We start from the raw sequence: 20,779 nt of genomic DNA on the forward strand, positions 1-20,779 counted from the left end.
TCAGCTGGAAACCCCGCAAAAATAGGCACGTTGTCGGTGTGTATTCTCCCTTTTCTGGCAGCACAGAGGTCGGTGCTGGGGCAGGATGGGCTGGAGGATTGTGGCAGCACACAGTGGCTCCCAGAGCTCGGCACAGCCCGTTCCTCCCTGCCGCACCTGCATGAGGGATCTGATGGGCTCCAGATGCTCTCCGCGCCCCACAGGTGATTCATGGTTAGGCACCGACCTCACCCTCATGGCAGGACGTGAGCCTGTGCCTCAGTTTCTCCATCTGCAACATACAGAGTCTGGAATGGAGGCATCGCAATGAATACACTGGGATCAATACGTCCAACCCCACAACTGCAGTGCTGAATTTACCCTCTGCAGCTTAGAGGAGAGCTCAAGGGGAACCGAACTGGGAGTGGGGAGCAAAGGGAAGGGGCTGGGTTTGGATGGCTGCAAGGCCAAGCAGAGTCCAGCACGGAGCAGCATAGTGAGGCTCAGCATGCAGGCAGGGCGGCACCCAGCCCAGGATATTCCCAGAGCTGGAAATATTTGGATGCTGCAAGAGTGCGTAGGGGGAGCGGTGCTTTGTGCTCGCCGCAGCCCTCCTCCTCCCCCCTCCCCCCCAGCAATGGTGCTGGGCTCTCCTCGGCTTTTGGGATGCGTAGAAATCCCATCCCCGCTGCCCTTGAGCTGCGCTTCAGAGCCGTGACCCCACAAGGACACATCCGTACGGACGTGCTGCCAACGCACTTTGCTTTTTCCTGCATGAGAAGATAAAAAAATTCCGGCATGAAGAGAGCAAACAAAGCTGTGGGAAGTTGAACGTAGGGGTGCAGAGGACCCACACGGCCATAAAGGCAGCGTTAAAGTCCGGAGAGCCGTGTGAAGGGGCGGCAAGCTTTGGGGACTGCAAGGAAATCCCACTCCCGGTGCCCATCGCTGCCCGGGGGGTTTCTGCCCTCCCACCCCCACGTCCCAGCGGCGTTGCCCCGCGGCTCCCGACGAGCAGAGCCCGCAGCTCTCGGAGCGCAGCACCCCGGGGCGGGGGCGGCTTCGAAGAGGGGAATTTCTGCTCCGGGACCGAGACAAATATTTGTTTTGGTGTGTGCTGAGGTGAGGGGACCCGAGGGAAGCTTTGCAGGGAACAACCGGGGACTCGGCCGAGCATCCCCGAGCGCGGCCGCCCCTCCCTCCTCTTCTTCCTCCTCCTCCTCCTCCTCCCATCGGCCGGCCCAGAGCCCGAGCAGCCGCGGGGCCGGGGGAGCGGGGCCGGCCGTGCCGAGCCGTGCCGAGCCGTGCCGTGCCGTGCCATGCCGTTCTACAAGCGAAGCGTGGTGGCTCGGCAGAGCCGTGCCGTGCCGCTGGTGGAGCTGCGGGATGTCTGCAGCCTGGCTGCTCTCACCCTGCTCCGGCAGCTCGCCGAGCTGTGCGGCCATTCGCTCGCTTTGCTGGGGGACATCGAGGGACACGTCGAGGCTCTGGGGCGCCGCACCGGGCGGCTGCACCGCAGGGCCTCCCGCCTGCAGGAGCTGCTGCGGGGACGGCCAGGTAAGGGGAAGGCTCACGGGTTGGGCTCCGTGTCACCTCCGCCTCCGGGGCGGCACCTGCATGGGGACGGAGCGCCGTGCCGGGGTGACGTCGGGGCAGCTCAGCGGCAGCGCCGCGCTCTGAACGGCCGGGATTTTCCCCCCAGCAGCCGGCAGCTCCCAGGATGACGGCTGAGGTTCGCTCTGCATCCCCTCTTCCCGGGGCTGTCCCGTTGCAGCCTCGTCGGGAAAGAGGCGATGCGGGGCTGAGCAGATCCTCGCCTCCGTCCTTGCATCCCTTACAGCAGCTTCCACGCAGGTTTGGCACGGCCGAGGTGACAGCCCGCGGCCGCAGGGTGCTGCCCGCTCCCGACAGCGGGAGGGGTTTGTTTTTGCCCGAACCGCTTTCGTTTCCCTTTTCAAGCCTTTCTCTTTGGCACCGGCTTCATCACCGGGTCAGAAGCAGGCAGCCTGCTTCGGAAGAGCTTAAAATAAGCTCATTTTTGGATTTGTTTAGAAAAGTTTATTTTAAAACGCTTTGGGAGGGTTGGAGCGAGGGGGGGGTGGGGGAGGAGGGGGGAGGGGAAATGTTGTTGCAGCGCGTTTTCCCCAGAAGCACAGCTCGTTTCTCAGGCCCTCAGTGAAATCTGCGCTGTGTGTAAGCGCTGCTCCGTCTGAGCAGAGCCGTGGGAAATGAGCGCTGGAGTTTGATGGCACGGCTGCACGCTGAGCCGCGGCTGGGATGAGAAGCGATCGGGGAGGGAAGAGGCTCCCGCTGTCCCTGCCTCAAGTAGGAAGGAACACGGAGAGAAGGAGGCACTGCGGTCACCCAGGCTGAGCCCAGCGATGTCACCGTCCCCAGGAGGAGGAGCTGGTGCTGATGGTGACCAGATGGTCCCCACCTGGCTGGCTGGGATGCTTAGTGGCCACAGGGGCTTTGCGCCACGGGGTTGGATGCTGGCACCGTGGATGCAGGCAGAGGCAGGACAGCCCCCCTCCAACCTCTCACTGGAGGTGTGAACATGAGAGCATGCAGATGTGCATTGACAGCACATCTGGAGGTGTACACAGGCCCAAATCTCACCTTTCCTCCCCGAGATTGGCCGGTGGGTGGCAGAGACCCCACGCTCACTCCATTTCCCCCACCCCATAGGGCAGCACTGCCCGTTCCATCCATCCACCACTGCCGTTCTGCAGCCCAGGGGGGTGAGTGCACTTCTGAGTGCTGCTTCAGATGATGTTTGTTTTTCCAAGTGCTCCACCATCTGCTGCCCCCGGGGAGATCGGTGCACGTGTCCAGAGGGTGCAACCCCTGCCAGCCCCATCCTTGCAGAGAAAGCCCAGGGCTGCTTTGTGCGGAGTCCTTGGGTGGGGAGCTGTCAGGACAGGATAGTTTTTTTTTCCCCCTTTTTCCATTTCTTGAAGAGGATCCAAATCACGTTTCTCCTCTCAGTGTGGAACAAATCCAACGTGTCTCATTCACAGGGGATGCAGCGGGGAATCAACCAGCACCAGCAGCCTTCCCGCAGCCCTCCTGCATCCCAGCATGGGGCAGGCAAAAAGGGCCAGGCACCAGCGTCACCCTTCCCCAGGATGGTTCCCTGGTTGGAGCATCCCGGGTATTCCCACATCACTCCATCCGAGGAGGCAGCAGGGTTGTTTCCACCGCTGGGAGCTGGGGGCTGTTGGATTCCTCAGCCCTTATTCATCCATTGGCCGTCGTGTGAGAGCGGAGGGATGCGAAGCCCGGCTGCCCAATGGTGGGGATGCATCCCCTGGGTGGTGGCAGCAGGGACGTGAGCTGTGCTCCCTGCTCAGCCCCACGGGACCCTGCTGTTCCCAAAATAAATCTCAGTGCTGAAGAAAACAGGGCCTGGCGCCGGGAGGTATGAAGGCACTGCGCCCACAGAGCTGCGGGGACGGAGCTCTGGAAGGAACGCTGTGCTGCACCCTGATGCTGCCCGTTCCCAAGGCAGGAAGGCACAGGGGGTGCTGGTGCCATCCCTGTCCCACTCCTCCTCCAGCCCAGGGTTCTCCCCGAAGCTCTGCCAGCACTTCTGCAGCAGTGCTGCTCCCTGCAGGCGTGCAGCACCTCCAGCCCCGTGCTGGCTGTGAGCGCGGGCTGCGGTGACGTTTGCACAGGAACATGGCTCTGTTTCAGCCGTGTCTCCAAAGAGCTTTGCATCATCTTAAGCAGTCTGAAGGATGCATTCACTTCCATGTGCAAACAGAGCTCACTTTGGCAAACCGTTTTCCAGCTGCAGGGACCTCTGCAGCACTTGTCTGTGGCTGCTGCCAGGCAATGAACCACAGCACCCCGCAAGCAGCATATCAGTGCTCCCTGGCACCCATTGCCACCGGGCACATCCTGCTCTCCACCCTGCAGTGCTGGCAGCCAGCAGTGCCCTGGGTGGTCCTGGCCATCAGCTGTGCGTGGGCTGTGAGGCCACAGAGTGGCCGTGGGGTGGGGGGAGCTGAGGTCTGGCTTCAGGACAGCACTCATGGTAACGCAAAGGAGCTGGCTTTCCTCCATCCAATCCCACAGGTCAGCTCTGTGCCACGTCGGTTTGGATGTGCGCAGGGCAGCACCACAGGCACAGAGGGTTCACCTGCACCCCAGTGGGTTTATCCCCTCGTGCAGTGCATCTCAGGTGTGCTGTGCTCACCAGACCTGCACACGGGGATTGCTGGCTGCAGTGAGCAGAACGGGAGGTGAAGCTAATGCAGAGCTTTCGGATTTGCAACCTGCAAACTGAATTGGCAGGTTTGTGCTTTGAAATTTGAAAGCCCTCTTCCATGGCTCTGCTGTGTGGGTATCACAGGTCTGCTTGGCTGGGAGCAGCCAGCAGGTTACGGGGGATTGGTGCTGGTGGGAGCTGCTAAGTGGCCCCAGGTGCCTGCTCACCTGCAGGAGGGCAAAGCAGTGGCAGCAGGAGGTGAGGACAAGGCAGCAGGATCGCCTCCTGCCCGCACAGGGGTCCATGCTGCAGCTCCCTGGGGAGGAGGAGAGCACCATCACCCCGCAGATGAGCCCCAAAGAGTGGGGCCAAAGGGTAGAGAGACCCCACAGAAGCCACGGGCTGCAGCCTGGAGCAAAGCCCTTCACCCAGCCACCCGATCCTCATTAACAAACGAGGAGGGGAAGCTCTGCAGGGGAGGTGACCAGGGGCATCTCCTCTCGCCATGCTCACATCCCTGCTCTGCTCGGGGGTCCCGATGAAGGGCTGCCGATGGGACGCTCCGTCCCCGCGCCGTCTCCATGGCTCCGCCGTGGCATGCGTCTGCAGCGGGGAAGTGCAGCTACGTCTTTAAGAAGGGCCTGGGCTGGGGTGGGAGAAGCATTTCCACGCAGCCTTTCTCCCGGCGAACCTGGAGCGAGTTAGCAGCCGAGTTCGCCCTGCTGCCGTCAGCCAGCTAGCCCCAATGGGAGCCGCGGTGCCATGAGGACACGGGGCACGGGGCAGCCCTCAGCCCCCTCAGCCCCCAGCCCCGTGGGGAGAGGAAGAGGAGGCCGCCGAGCTGGGTATGTAGTTCTATCCTCGACTTGCAGTCTCACTTTGGGGAGGGTCTGGCAGCTCTGCGGGGTGAGGACAGGGAGCGCAGTGCGTCCCCAGCGCTGGGTGCTTCCTCCTCCTCCTCCTCGCAGCTCTGCTTGGAGACTCCATCGGGAGGGGAGGTGCCCCCGCATCCCCACCTTGCTGCTACATTCCTGGCTCCAGGGTGGGAGCTCCGGGTGGGATCGGGCAGCGATGCTGTGATGCATGTGCACGGGATCAGCGTGCCGTGCCACGTCCTGCACCCCAGCGGGGTCACTGCCACCGCATCCCCCTCCATGGGCTCAGCGTTGTGGCAGCGTGTGGCGCTCAGCCGGGTGGTGCTGGGTTGCGCCCCCTTTTCGCAGGCTGGAAGCGGCTCTGGTGGCAGAGGATGTGGGTGCAGTTTTTGGGGTGCCTGCCGTTGGGGTAGCCGTGTCCCTGGGCGGGTTGCACATCCTTGCATGGGCAGCAATGAGCTCACAGCCGGTCCTGTGCTCATGGCACTTGGCGGGGAGGGAGGGAGGGAGGGGCGGGAGCCGGGTTGAGGAGCGGGGAAAACTGGCGCTGCTACGCGGGAGGAATCCCAGGAATGCAGAACCCAGAGGGGACACGAGGTGGCACGACAGCCTCAGCTCGAGTTTTGGGATCTGAGAGCAGAGCGGTGCCAGGGGCCGCTCCGGGGTCACCTTCAGTGGGGCGAGCAGTGGGGCGCGGGCACGGGGCTCCCCCCCAGCACCCCTAACAGCCACCCACACCGCTTTGGGCTGCATGGGGCTGCATGGGGCAGCACGGGGCCCCGGTCCCGTTCCTGCTCCCCCTGCCCTTGGCTCGGGCCCTGAGCCATTGTTCTGCAATGAGCTCATCCCAGCCTCTCGTTATTATTGTTATTATTATTATTTTTTAATGCTGTTTCTTGGCCGGAAAATAATCAGCTGGGCCACTTGGTGTGGATGGCCGCTTCAAAGGTGCAGCTTTCTCCTCCAGCTGAGGGGGGCGGGGGGCTGATTTGGAAACAGAGGTGCAGCATACAGGGATCCCTGCACGGGATGGGGACTACAAGAACGCAGTGCTCTGCTGGCCGGGGTGCAGCAGGAGAAAATATACGTGGGGATGGGGTTTCTGCAGCCATTGCAGAGCCTTGGTTCGCCTGGGCAAGGCTGGGGCTCCCTGCCCCAATCTGGGGGTGGCACAGCTGTGCCCCCGCACCGCCGCAGCTGTCACACCCACCTGCTCCTTGCAGCACTCGTGCTGCTGCTCCTCGCCGAGAGTACTGATCCAATTTGTGGCTGTTGCCATAACAACCTCCCGTCGCTTTCTGGTCCTTTCTGTCTCTCCGTGGATGCTGAGATTCGGAGGGTGAGGGATGCTCCAGCCCTGATGGCCCGGGACGGCCTGAGATGGAGCGGTGTGACCCTGGGGCCTCCGGGTGCCACTGTCTGCTGGGTGCAAAGGGATGCGTGCCAGCCAGATCCCATGGCGTCATGTGGGACAGCAGCACCCAGCCGAGGACAGTGACACCCAGGCAGGCACACGGAACGCTCCCCATTCCTCCCACCGCAGCCCCCAAATGCCACCACCCACAAACCGCAGCCCCCAGCCCCATGGCTCGCACCGACTTTCCCCTCCCCAAGACCCCCCCCCCCCGCCCCGCACCCTTCCAGCTTCCACTGCACCCTGAGGGATTCCAGCTGCCCTCAGGGGCTGCCACCCACGACCACCCGCCACACCGAGCTGCGGTTCAGGGGCACCTCGGGCCCTCCCCCTGCCCAACCCCTTGCCACCGGGGTGACCCCACCCCCCCCCCGGTGCCCCCACCCATTCAGCCCCGCGGCGGGCGGGCCCCGAGGGGGCGGGCGGGCCGTGCGGATGCGGCGGGCGCTCGGTGTGGCGCGGTGCGGTGCGGCCCGGCCCGGCTCGGCCCGGCTCGACTCCTCCTCCTCCTCCTCCTGCTGCCCGCTCCCGGCGGCGCGGCGCGGCGGGGGAGGTATGGAGCCGGCGGGGAGCGGCCCGGGGGCGGCGGGGCTCTGAGCATCGGGGCCGGCCGAGCCGCGCCGGAGGATGGGCAACGCGCAGCGGAAGGCGCCGCGCAGCCAGCGGCGGGGCAGGATGCGCGCAGCAACAGGTATCGGGGGATGGGACGGGGTCCCCGGGAGCGGCGCCCCCCCGGAGCGGAGTGGGACGGAGGCGGGGAGGGGGCGGCTCGTGCTTCGCCGCGGGCGGTTGATCCCTGTGGGTCGCTTGGAGGACGCGGGTGAGGTCACCTCCAGCTGAGGCTGCAGGGGACGGGGAGAGATGGGGCCGTGCGTCTGCCGGCACCGGGCTGCGGGGTGTGGAGCAGGTGCTGATGTGTGGCCTGGGAATGGGGAGACGGTGCTGGGAGCGGAGAACGAGTGCTGGGTTGCAAGGAGCAAAGCCTGAATTGCGTGGAGTCAGCCCCGAATTGCAGGCAGCGAGCCTCGAATTGCAAGGAGCCAGCCCCGGTTTGCAAGCAGTGAGCCCCAAATTGCAGAAGCCATCCGTGTGGCAGAGGCCTGCACTTGCTGGCCCCGGAGCTGGGACCTGCCCAGGTGGGGAGCCTATCCCTGCACAGCCCCTGGTACCCACAGCCCCCTTCTCCCACCGCCCATGAGGGTGGTGGGTGTCTGGTTGGGTCTCACAGCACAAGGCGGGCAGAACCCCCAGCAAATCTGCACAGGGTGTTTGGGGGGACCGTGGGGGCAACCGAGCTGCCCTCAAAATAGGTGGGTCCAACAGGCAGGACCTGCTTGATCACCCCTCTGTCCCCACATGGCTGGCCCGGGCAGTTCCACAACCCTTCCAGACACTCGTCCCCTCCCAACACCCCATCCCAGCACCTGGGAATGCTGAAAACATGGGGCATGAGAGCTGGCAGTGCTCCGGTGCCATCCAGGATCCATTGCCTGCAGGGTCAGGAGCAGTGCGGGGTGCAGTGGGGAGCCCATTCAATTGCTTGGGAGCCACACGAAAATGTGGAGTGATTGTCACAGCCCCAGCGACTGTCACAGCTTAATAATGAGCGGGCAGAGGGGGTGGAAGTACAGCCTGTCTCTGTATCATTTTGCAGCTGCCGTTGCAGCGGGTGTCGCAGCGGAATGAAATGGGGCAAAGAGAGCCTGGGATGCGAGGGGTGAAGGATGCTGTGCTATGAGGTGCAATGTTGGGGCCCTTCTGGGAAGGCAGGGTTGGCAAAGCCATAGAGGAGCTCCCACTTGGCCAACAAGTTGCCGTTGCCCTATTGCCCGTGGGCTGGGGGCTCACAGGTCACTGTGTTTCAGAAAGCTGTCAGCGGTGGATGCTAAGGAGGTATTCTGACATGCCAGATAAGGGCCAGGGGAATCTGCTGCCAACTCCCACAGGCTTTGTGCTGGAGCAGCTCTGCTTGGCCCCATCCATCAGGGCCATGTGCAAATGCTGCCTGGGCTGCATGTGCTCTGTGCATCTGTGTTCTGCTTGCATCTGCTGCCTTTGGGGCATCCCATCCCTGAGGTCTACAACTCTGGGGTCTGCAGCGGCACCAGTTACAAGGGGCTGCCTGTCCCCAGCACTCAGGGCTGTGTTCCCATCACTGCTCCCATCCTGGCTCCCATGGGCTTCACACCCCTGGGAACAACTGGCTGAGCTGCACAGATCCCTGAGGTGCGTGGAAAGTGGTCCCTCGTGGCCCGGGGGGCTCCAGCAGCACCCAGAGCAAAGAGCAGACTGCATTCCGAAAGCGGTGCCATGGGAAGGAAGAGAGGACGGGGCCGTACAGTGGGCGGCGGGAGCTGAGTCAAGCAGCCAGTTCCTGGCCGTTTCCTTTTGCTCTGGGCCGCGGACGGGGCAGGTGGAGGCAGCTCGCTCCTCACCGTGCGCTTTGCTGAGCAGCCATGGCCAAGGTGGAGTGGCTCCTCGCGCCGTGGCAGCGCGCAGGTAAGGCGCAGGGCTGCAGGGATCGGGTGGCCGCTCAGGCAGGAGGATGCAGAGCCTTGGGACACGGGGTCGGTGCAGGTCCCATCCTCCCTTCCCCAGCGTGGCTGCAGCGTGTGCCCTGCTTTCTGCTCCCTGCCCAGCCCAGCCGACCTCAATGCAACGAAGCCGGGGCCGTGCTGAGCTCCACGCCGCTCCGCTGTGGCTGCTTTCAGCTCTCGGGCCCCTTTGTCCCGAGCCCTGGCCGCGTTCCCCTCTCAGCCACTTCCTCGCATTGTCCCGGCCCCATGGAGTGCAAATCCAGCAGGGCACGGGGGAAACGGCGCTTTCCTGCGGGCGCCTGCTCCCAGCACAGGGCCGCAGCCTCCATGCAGGCAGACCCCATCGACTCCCACCCTGTGTCCCCGCTTGCCGTGTCCCTGCGCCCGCCTGTCGCTGCACGAGTGGCAGCTGGTTGCTGTGGTGACCGTTCCCAAAGCAGCACGGCACCCCTGCGTGCCCCCACACATGGAGCTGGGGAGGAGGGACCCCCCGCCCGTCCCTGTTGGGGACCCCTCTGCTCTGGCCCTACATGGGGTGTGGGGTGAAGGAAGGATCCACCTGGAAAAATGGGTTTGTGTCTGTTTTCCTGATGGCACCTCAGGGCTTTGGCACAGTGTTCACTCTGAACCCTACTGATGGATGGTGGTGTTTCCTGCTCTGCTGCTGGTGCTCTCTCATGCAATGCAGCCTTCCCCTGCACGCTGGGTGACCCCCTCAGCTGCTAACCCACCCACCCCAACAGCTCCTGCAGCGCTGCTGTCAGTGCAAAATCAGCTGACAACATGTGAAACGGGGAGGGTAAGGAGAACCCAGATCTGCAGGAGCAGGCTGCTGCTGCTGTTGCGCATCGCGACCCTGCAGGAGGTGCAGGTGAGGGGTCACAGTGTGGGCACCCACCTAACGGCTTGCAGCCCCCATGGCCTCACCCCGTGGCACAACGTCTGTGGGATGTTGGCACACTCCGTCCCATGCACTCTCTCCTGGTGTGGGGCTCATGGGTGTTCAGTGGGGCACTGCTCTGTGGGAACGCCGTATGGTGTCCGTGCACAGTGCTGCTGTGTCTCTGCAGGGCTGCTGGCCCGACGGCTCCGAATCCAGCATGGGGTGAGGTGGGACAGGAGGCACTTTGCATGGTGGCTGCCAGCTCCCACACCGCTCGCTATTTTCTCTTCCTCTCCACTCGTTGAGGAGCAGCGTGCACTCTGGCTCCGGCCCATAGGGAATGTCATTGCGCCACGCATCGCGCCGTGTTGGGGCTCTCATCAAAGCATTGCAGAGCATTGCCGGCACTGCAGCACGGCAGAGTTTGGGTCACTGTTGGGATTACTCTCAGCTTCGAGGTGCACCAGGGCTGGATGCTGCTGTGCCAGTGCCTGTTGCCATGGCCGCTCAGCTAACGCTGCCTCTGCTGCTGCTGTTCCATCACTCCTGGGGTGCCTCTGCAGTGCCGGCGCTCCCTGCTTGCTTCAGGACTGCTGCTTGAGGAGGGGAAGTTTGGCGGCATCATCTCACCGTAGCTTCGCCCCGAATCGAAGCGGCTCTCGATGGCTCTGTCAAACATCTCCCTGTGGATTCGGGGTGCCTGGGCAGTAGGTAAATGCGACTGCTGGCGTGGAGCGGGGTGGCTTGGAGATGCTGAGGGCAGGCGTGTGCGTTGTGCCCCACATCGGGTGGCGCTTGGGAAGAGCAAAGCCGTGCTCGATGCTGGTCCTAAAGTGGGAGCAAACTCCCCATGGCTACAGCCCCACACCACCATCGCCACATCATCCTGAGCCTGAACATTTGCTCGTGCTCTCTGCAAACTGTCCCCAATGTCGTGGTGCTGCTGCATGGCCATGCATGCAGATGCTACCCTGGTCCTGAGGTGTGGGGCAGAGCTGTCCCCAGGTGGGACAGAACCCTGGGAGACATCGTGCCTCCTTTGGGTGACCATGCCTCGGTTTCCCCCAGCGGTGAGGAATGCATCAGGGATCCATGGTGGAGCTGAGCACCCTCAGGAGTCCAGAGGGACGGTGCTGCTGGCTCCTTGTGCCACATGGCAGAGCCACCACGTGATGCCCAGCACTCTGAGCACCAAGGAACACCACCCAAAGCACCAGGCGTTACATTCGCTCCTGCATGCAACCTGAGCTATGCACACACAGTGCCTGGGTGCTCCTCGTGCAGGTGGGGTGTCACGGTGTCACAGCCTGGGGATGGCTGTGCCCCCCCCCCCACACACACACACTGCCCGGCTGCGCTTCCGCTTTGCTCAGGGGTGGTTCCAGGTTTCAGTGCTGCCGTTTGCCCACTGGGCTCCAGCTGGCACAGTGGGCCCCCAGGGGTGCGGAGTGGTCCGGGGCGGAGGTAAGGTGCTCTGCTCAGGGCAGGATGTGGTGGAGGAGGGTGTGGGTAGGAGGGCTGTGCTGTATGGGGATCTCCGAGTCCCTGTTGGGTGCTGTGCCGTTCTGCCAGGGGGGTGATACCCTGAGCTTGCTGTGTGCACAGCATGCAGCACTTGTGCCAGCACCCCTGTCCTCTTTGGGCATTGTTTGGGAGGCAATGGGAGGAACAAGCATGTTTTCCTGCTGAAAAACAGGGGGCTGTGCTCACCTGGAGCAGAGAAATGCCATCCCTGAACGATGGCTGCTCTGGGCACGGTGCTGCCCCGTGTGCCCCCTCTGGGATGGGATCCTGCAGCTGGGCAAAGCTCAGTGTGATTTCCACGCGCACACCCCGACACCTTTTGGTTGATATGGAAACAAGTCAAATTATTTAAAGGAAAAGGCGAAAGAAAAAAAAAAAAAAAAAGGCTTGTGTTAAGGCATGTCGTTATGGTAACACAAATTATAAAAGTAACTAGGCTAGGGAGCAGGCACGCTGCCTTCGGATGCTGGGCGTTGTGCTGGGGGCTGCGGGTAGAGAAGGAGCAGGGGTGACGCTGGGGGCATGCAGGCTGGGATGGTGATGGCTGCAGAGGGTTCAAATGGAGCAGAAGGGGGAACCCAGCAGGGAGGTGCTGGGCACTGGGGCTGCCATGGTGCAGTCATCCTTCAGCAAAGCCGCAGAGCTGCTTGCTCTGCACGCTGGGGTGGGGTTGAGGGTGCTGAGGCTCTGGCTGGGGACAGCACCCACAGCGCAGGGATGAGGGGAAGCGTTTGCCACGCAGGAAGCGGGGCTGGGTGTGCACTGCCTGCACCCCGGGGCCACCCAGCAGCCCGCAGCCTCTTCCCACCCTTTCCTGCCAAATGCGAGTTACTCTCGGGCGATGCTGGTGGATGAAGTGCAGCAAAATGTGCCGTGTCCCCTCGCCCCCTCCCTTTAGGCTGTGGTTTCTGCTCTCCTGCAGCAAGGAGGTTGCTTCACCGCTGCCCTTCCTGCGCCCGACAGCAGCTGTGCAATCACCCAGGGCGGTGGGTTGATTTCTTCCTTCCTCAATTTCTCTCTGCTCCTTGCCTGGCTCTGGCCGCCCACAGAAGCGTGTCCAGCGCCTGCAGCAGCGACGGGCTCTGCTCTTGTCTGACACAGCCACATCCCCAGCCCTGCGTTGCTGGATGGGATGGGTGCGCTGTGCTGCCTCAGCACCGGCCCCAAACCCTCAGCAGCACTCACAGGAAGCGCAGTCCCTCACTTCCCTCTTGTTCTGCTCGCAGCCACCTCTAACCTGGACTTGGAGAGCAAGAAAGCCGCCCCCACCAAGCTGTCATGGCAGCAGCCGGTGAACGTCTTCCTGGCTGCCGGCCGCCCGCCCGGCATGGAGCAGCTGCACCAGGAGGCTCAGCTCAACCTGCAGAGCCTGCTGCAAGGTACTGGGGCATCGCTGGGTACGGCTCCGGGTCTGCTGCACCGAGGGCATCTCCGAGCTGCTCCGTGCACCTTGCGGAGCTGTGACGTCCCAGCCTGCGGCAGCCCGTTCTCTGCTCTGTCCCCAAAGCCCTGCACCCAGCAGAGCCACCGTGGCCCTGAGCTGTGCCTGGCGCTGCCTACCAGGAGCGTGGGGCCGGGTAATGGAATCAGCGCGGCTGCTGATCTTGTTTCCTCCCAATTTCTCCATCGCGACGTCACGCGGCCTCAGATCAGATGCTTTACAGGCATCGATTAGATCAGCAGCCTGGCCTTCCCCCAGCTCGTAATCTCATTACGGCAGCCCAAATAGAGCTGGTTTCCGCACTAGGCTGTAACGACCAGCGCTAATTAGCTCAACAATCACAGGACGGGAGATGGGGAGCGCTGGCCATCCCCAGCCAGGCTCCCAGCCCCCTGGGAGCTGCAGCTTTCCCAGCCCCGGCCCCGCTGCAGGGCCCTGCACTCCCCTTCCTGCACCTCGAGCAGGACAGGCAGACACAGCCTAGAGACAGACACTGGTGGCTGGAGCAGGGTCCTACTGGCTGTTTCCCTTGCAGAGGAGTATGAGGAGCAGTATGCTGAGAGCAGAGTGACTGGGCAGACCTTCCGTGCCGCCGGCCACCCACCTCCCAGCACCCCTACGGAGCCCTCACCCCGTTCGCTGCCCTCCAAGCGCCTCGAGTTCGTGCTTATGGTGAGTCCCAGGGCCGCGGTGGGGACAGACCTCTGTGCCTGAGCTCTCTGTGGGGTGGCAGGGCGTCAGCTGGGGATGATACACTGGCACAGCATTGCACAGCAAGATGGGGGGTGGCCCTTTCTGTCCCACCGGGCTGATTCATGCTTTTCCCCACAGCCCCCGAGCCGGCGAGCCGATGAGGAGGAGAGCAGCAGTGCCAGCACGCTGGGCGTGAGACCACCCGACATCTCCCTGAGCCTCCCCACCACCCCCGACAAGCAGACAGCCTGGCCCAGGGCCTTCCCCCTGCCCACCGTGGAGGAGAAGCAGTGGCACCAGTCCTGCTCTGTGCAGACCAACGTGGTCCCCATCAATGTCTCGGGTAAGGCACCAGCCCCGCGTGGTTGCTGGGGAAGAGGTGATGGAGCTGAGCTGGCACCTGGGAAGGATGCTCCCAACGGGATGCTGGGTGGTGGGAGGGCGGGCTGAGAGCCTGTGTCCCCGCCGGCCACGTGGGGACAGCAGGGGACAGCAGCGGCATGCTCGTGTGCGTCATTCCCTGCCATCTCTCCTGCCATCTGCAGCTCCGTGTGTCCGATCCATGCCACCAGCCGGTCTCTTGTTTGTGCCGTGCTGCCCTGCCAGCAGGTTCTGTTGTCACCTTGGCTCTCACCGTGCTCCGTCTGTCCATCCATCCATCCGTCTGTTCTCGCAGGGCCGCAGCTCCCAGACGCCCCATGAACACATTCAGCCCCTGATCGTGTCCCTCAGTGCCACGTCCCCACAGCTCTCAAATGCCTCTAAGAGCAATGCCCCCCCCTCCCCACACCTCCCTGTGCCAGTGCATTCTCACTTTTCCAGAGAAGAAATCTCTGCTAATACCCAACCTGACCTTCCCCTGGCACAGCTTAAGGCCACCACCTCTCATCATTTCATGCATCCCACCTCCATCGCAGCAGCAGCTCCGCGTTCCCGCAGCCGGCACCACCCACCACATCTCACAGCACATGGCTCACCACGTCCTCCATCCCCCGCCACCCACCCCCTGCTGCAGCAAGCCAGGGGACAGCCGTGGTGCCGCAGGTGGCCGTGTCCTCCTGGCCGCAGCAATACGGTACGGCGTGTTTGTTTTGGCTACAGGGCAGCACTTTGCTAGGCACGCGAGTGCTCGTCACTCCCTGTTTAACACAGAGACCGCGATGAACCCCAAGTCCACCCTGCGGCGTAGACGGACCGTTATCGGATTCCCTAACATGTCCCTGCGAGACCAAGGTGACAGCAAGAACCGCGCAGCCACCCCGGGGGGCTGGGACACCCCGGCCGTGGGGGTGTGAAGGCCACCAAGGAGACCCCCTGTGCACTCCTGGGGTCCTGGGCATGCTGGTGACGCTTGGCCTGGCACTGGAGCTGGCATGTGTTGGGGGACACCGCCATGCCCCAAGTCAGGGTGCTTACAAGGAGTGAAGGATGCTGAGATCCAACCTGGCCCTGTGCCCTTCCTCGCGGGCAGTAGGCAGACCCCACGCCACTGTGATGAGGGTGCTGGCATGGTGAGGGTGCTCAGAGCATCCCTGGCGTGGCCATGAAGCAGTGCTTGATCCTATCAGTGCAGCATCCGTCCCAGCTCTTGGGCATCGCAGTGCTGACCGCAGGAAAGGTTCTTCATAAGTATGTGGGGACCGGAGGTAGAGAAACCACAGCACCAAGAGAAGTTCTCACTGGGCAGGAGGAAGGCTTTTCCCTGTGACGCTGGCCAGCCACTGGGGACAGGACCCCAGTGAGACTCCTCCTGTGGAGTAACTCAGAGTTCACAGCCTTGAGTCCCAGTCTGGCTGTGTGTGGGACCCTGGGACTGTTCCTGCTGGTCTGCTCCAAGATGAGGAAGGGCTGTGAGCCCAGGGGGTGATGCCCACCACAGAACAGCACTGGGGCAGCACTTTGGTCCCTATGGGGATTCTGCCTCTTGCATGGAGGCTCCCGCCCTGGTTAAACTGTCCACACTCCTCATGGCACATCTCAAATCCCAGCACAGGTGCTAACCAGGCTGGGACTGTCCCCAGCTGGCTGCTGCCCACCCAGTAGAGGGGAGCATCTGGGGTCAACCCTTCTCTTGCAGTCAGCTGGGACACACTGCATATGCAGGCAAGGATGCAGCCCAAAGCTGGGCCATGGGGTGAGAACGGTCCTACATCCAATAAGGAAGGATGGTGGCCGTGATGCCCGGGGCAATGCCAGCCCACGCTCACCCCACGTTTGTCCCCACAGGCAGCACCAACGGCCCTGCGCACACCACACACCCACCCATCGCCGAGTCCCTGTCCTGCAGCTTTGAGACCACGGGTGGGAGAAAGCCCTCCCTGCAGACCAGCCCCCGCCAGCCGCTCTCTGCCCCGCTGAGGAAGACCTTCAGTGACCTCGGGGGCACGCTGCAGGCACGCTGCTGCCCACCGCCATCCTCCATGGACAACGCGGCCACCCCCAGCACCTGCAACGGACCACAGGGCTCCTCTTTTCCCCCACCTTGGGGTGCCAACTCCTTTGGATACACCACCCCCCCCAGCCCTGCTGCCGGCCAGGAGGTCTCACCAGGCAGCTCCACCATGGGCTCACCCACCGGCACCGAGCGGGCCGCCTCCTTCTTCATCGCCCAGGAGGAGCATGCAGGGAGCGCTGGGCCCAGCTCCTTCTCCGCCACGACTCCTGAGTCTCCTCCTGGCGCTGGGGGCATCCGGAGATGTGATGGCCAAGAAGCCAGGGTGAACTTTTCACCCACAAACAAAGAGCCGGAGCCGGCACCGGAGCCATCGCGCTTAGGGGTGGAGCGGGGAGGGTGCCGCTTCCGCGAGCGCTCGCTGTCGGTGCCCACCGACTCGGGGTCCCTCTGCTCCGTGGACATTGCTTACGCCGAAGCCCGGCGAGGCAGCACCAACTGTGCCCTGGGCTACCCCAGCGCCGGCTCCGAGGGCAGCACCAGCACTGATAACATCTCGCTGGGGCCGGAGCCGGACGGGCAGCGGCGACGGCGCTCCAAGAGCATTTCCCTTAAGAAGGCCAAGAAGAAGCCCTCGCCGCCCACCCGCAGCGTCTCACTGATCAAAGACGGGCAGGACAGCCTGGCTGCCCTGGGGCTGCCCCATGATCAGAGACCCAAGAGCCTGTGCATCCCGCTGGAACCTGCTGGGCACCGGGTGGTGCATGCAGACCCCCAGGGTAGAGAGCCCGACAGCCCAGCTGCCCCCCGCCAGTGGTACATGGCAGACTGGAAGAATGGTGAGCCCTACCGCTCCCTCTCCGGCTCCAGCACAGCCACAGGGACTACAGCCATTGAGTGTGCGAAGGCACGGGGCAGCTCCGAGTCCCTCATGTCCCCCTCTATCTCCAGGGCCACAACACCCTCCCAGCTCTCAGCAGAGGCTGACCTCAAAACCTCCTCCCCGGGCAGGCCCGCAGGGCTGATGTCCCCATCCAGCGGGTACTCCAGCCAATCAGAGACCCCCACGCCCACCGTCCCCACCTCAGCCATCCTCGGGCACTCACCACACCAGGTGCGGGTGAGGCCACTGGTTCCCGAGAGGAAGTCCTCGCTGCCCCCCACGTCCCCCATGGAGCGGAGCCCCAAATCCAGGCTGTCCTTCGAGCTGCCGCTCACACCGCCCGCCCACCTCGACCTCTCGGGGCTGAAGATCTCCTTGAAGGGGAAGACAAAGGTCAGCCGGCACCACTCCGACTCCACCTTCGGCACCAAGCTGGTCCAGAAGACCAGTCCCATCCAGCCCATCATGCCCGTGGTCACCCAGTCCGACCTGCGCTCTGTCCGTCTGCGCTCCATCAGCCGCTCCGAGCCAGAGGACAACACTGACGGCCCAGAGCATGCGGAGGAACTGCCACGTATCCCCTGCCCGGGGCCGGAGAGGAAAGTGAAGCCGCCGGTAGCGGAGAAACCACCGTTGGCCAAGCGGCCTCCGTGCATCCTGCCCAAGCCCGTGGTCCTGCGGGAGGAGGGTCCCCTGTCCCCCACATCCCCGCCAAGCATCACCACCAAGGACAGCCTGATGCTACGGAAAGGGGATCCATGGAGGGGCCCGGGGCAGCCTCGGCGGCTCTCGCAGGGCAGCCTGGAGGACAAACCGCGGCCAGAGGCAGAGCGCAGGAAGGCCAAGGTGCCGCCGCCGGTGCCCAAGAAGCCCAGCGTGCTCTACCTGCCGCTCACCCCAATCCCAGTGCAGCAGGCGGGGGGTGCAGGGGACCCGGCGCCCACCCCCAGCCCCATCATCACGCTGGATTCAGAGCCCAGCTGCTGCCAACCTGACGCTGATGGCCCAACACCCACTGAGGTCCCAGGCACGGCGCAAGCTGGCGAGACCCCCTCGGAGCAAGGTGAGGGTGCGCCTGCTGCTCCGTGCGGAGAAGGGGGCCGGGGGATCCCTCTCCATCATCCCGTGTATTTCATGGCTGTCTTCTCCTCCCTGCAAGCAGGCAGTTCGTCTGAGGCTGGCACAGAGGAGAAGAGCTTCGCCAGTGACAAGACGGCCGACTCCATCGCTGAGGAAGACGACGATGTCTTCATGGCATCCCGCACCACAGAGGATCTCTTCACTGTCATTCACAGGTAGAAAGAGCGCTGTGGTGGGCGCAGCCCCTCGAGCCCACCCTCGGAGGGGTTGTTGCTGCCTCATGCACTCCTGAGGATGTAAGGAAGGAATTTTTTACAATGAGGGTGGTGAGGCACTGGAACAGATTGCCCAGAGGAGCTGTGGATGGCTCACACGTATGCTAAGCACAGAATCACAGCATCATTTGCTTGGAAGGGGTTTTAAAGATCCTTCAGTCCAACACCCTGCTGTCGGCAGGGACACCTCCCACTGGGTCAGGTCGCACCAAGCCCTGTCCAGCCTGGCTTTGAGCACCTCCATCCTGCCCCAGCAGAGCCGGGTGGGTGCCGTGCTCCTCCCCCCTTACGCTCTGCCCTTTGCCCCTTAGGCACTGCCCTTCCCATTGCTATAGGAAATCACCCCATCCAAAGCAGTGGCAGCTCCTGCCTGGGACTGCTCCCACCACACATCTCTTTGGTGTTTAGGTCCAAGAGGAAGGTTCTGGGGCGGAAGGAGCCAGGCGACAGCTTTAGCAGCCGGCCCAATTCCCACTCTCCCGTGAAGACGTCAGGCTCACCAACCAGCGAGTCTCCTGCAGCAGCAGTGAGCACCGGGAAGTCCTCCAGCAGGAATGAAGATTTTAAGGCTCTGCTCCAGAAGAAGAGCAGTAAAACCAGCAGCGGTTCCCGGCCGTCTGCAGCTGAACTGCTCAAGACCACAAATCCACTGGCTCGGAGGGTCATGATGGAGTTTGCCCCTGAGCTAGATGGTGCAAACAGCCAGCCCTAAACCTGCACAGAGCCTTCTGGCCACAAAGGGCTCGGGTTGGTGCAGATGGAGCCGTGCTGCGGGCAGTAGCTTTAGGCACTCAGGTCACTGCAGAAGGGATGTCCCGGCTGCCCCACTGGGGCTTCTTTCGTGCTTTCATTTCTTCCTTGGCGAATCCTCTTTGGTTCCTCTCCAGTGGGAGAGCTGCTGGCAGAGAAGCAGTGTTGGGACCTGAGGCCCCCATGTCCCTGCTGCGCTGCTGGCAAGAGGGGAGAGGCAGACATGCAGCACTCTAGTGGGGACTGGGACCTGGCACCTCCTGTGCTGCTGGGACAGCAGCTCCTGCTGCTCAGGAACACAGCAGGACTGCAGCTCCAGGCACCTCCCAGCACCCACAACAAAGCTAGCTTGAAACTGTTTGGTCACTCGGCATGTGGTACTTTAAACGGCTTTTTCTAATGCACAATGGTGATGATGTTTTATTCTCTTTCCTTTGACGTTGTGCCATCAGTTTCCCAGGCAAAAGTCCCAGGTTTTGAGTTCAGCTGGAAATGTGGAGATTTACTTTGGAGGTCGGTTGGACAGGAGGTTGCTTTGGAAGAGCCACAGACCATTCCTGCTCATCATCCAAAGCTTCCTCCCTGCTGCACGGGGAGCAGGCGCCTGCTGTCTGCAGCCTGTGCGGTGACCTCAGGCCCCTCGAAAGCCCCTGACAATGCTGCGTTCCAGAGAGTTCTTCAGCCCTCAGTGCAAACACAGACTTTCCCTCCCCACCTCTGCCATCGGATTGAAGCACCCTGCAGAAGCCGGGTAGTCTTGTGCCTCCTGCAGACATCTACAGCTCCCATTGCTGGAGTTCCTACAGCTGCTGGCCAAACCCAGCCAGCTGTTGGGATGCAGGGCTGTGCTTTGACCCTCACCCACAGGACTCCTGCAGTTTTCCAGTTTCTGTGCATGGGGCTGCACCCCACTGCTGTCCCTGTACTGCTGGCACTGCCACCATCCCCCTGACACAAACAGGACCCCACACACCATGTGCTGGGACTGCAGCAGAAGCCACAGTGAGGAGCAGCGGGGCAGGGACAGCCGGGGGGTGGGGGCTGAGCAGAAACACCATCTCTCTTCTTCCTCAGGGCAAGAAAAGGCCAGACAGCAACTAGCAGAGAAACACAGAGTTAAGAAAGTTTGTGCTTTATTACTTCCCCTATCTGCAAGCTCCCTAGTACCCCAGCCTCCCTGAATTGGGGCAGAGCAATGGGGCCAGGGCTGAGCAGCAGTGGGGGCACAGCCCCGGGGGCCAGGGTTGGTTTGGAGACCCTGTGCCCTCCCCTGGAGCACCACCTCTGTGGATGTGCCCTGCGCTGAGCTCAGAGAGGCTCTGCTGTCCTCAGCTGTTTGTTTCGAACCCCTCCTGTTACTCGCACTTGCTCCCTTCCCTCTCAAGGATGGTGGATTTCAGCGTTCAGTTAGGATCTGAAGTTAAGTCAGGCTGAGAAACTCAGGAAAAGAAGGAATTTAAAAAAAAAAAAAAAGGAAACGAAACAAACCAAAAAAACCCAAAAACAACCCAAACCGACTCTAAGATATCTCCATGGTTCATCCAAACCCTGCGGGGAGGTGGAAACGAGAGGGCAGCGGGCACCACAGCACCACGAGCAGGCCTAGGGACCGCGGGCAAGCCTAGGGAACGGGGCCAGGACTAGGGATTGGCGGCAGGCCTAGGGGTTGTGGGCAGGCCTAGGGGTTGGGGGGCAGGCCTAGGGAACGGGGGCAGGCCTAGAGGTTGAGGAGGCAGGCCTAGGGAACGGGGGCAGGCCCAGGGCCCGAGACAAGAGGCGGGCCCAAGGCCCCGGGGCGGGCCGCGGCGCAAGGCGTGCTGGTCGGGGCTGTGTGGCGGTG

At 62.9% G+C, this 20,779-nt stretch overlaps 1 protein-coding gene across 1 annotated transcript; it reads left to right on the forward strand.

The window, feature by feature from the left end:
• Positions 1 to 1,298: 1,298 nt before the first annotated feature.
• Positions 1,299 to 18,901, forward strand: NHSL2 (NHS like 2; the record flags this gene model as incomplete). The annotated part of the gene is made up of 8 exons (XM_079541898.1): positions 1,299 to 1,536; positions 12,604 to 12,804; positions 13,402 to 13,538; positions 13,698 to 13,902; positions 14,661 to 14,792; positions 15,786 to 17,897; positions 17,997 to 18,129; positions 18,598 to 18,901. 8 exons carry the CDS (start codon positions 1,299 to 1,301, stop codon positions 18,899 to 18,901), a joined length of 3,462 nt encoding a protein of 1,153 aa, XP_079398024.1.
• Between the last annotated feature and the right edge of the window lie 1,878 nt (positions 18,902 to 20,779).

Source organism: Tetrao urogallus (assembly GCF_951394365.1).
Source record: "Tetrao urogallus genome assembly, chromosome: 13".
NCBI lineage: Eukaryota > Metazoa > Chordata > Aves > Galliformes > Phasianidae > Tetrao > Tetrao urogallus.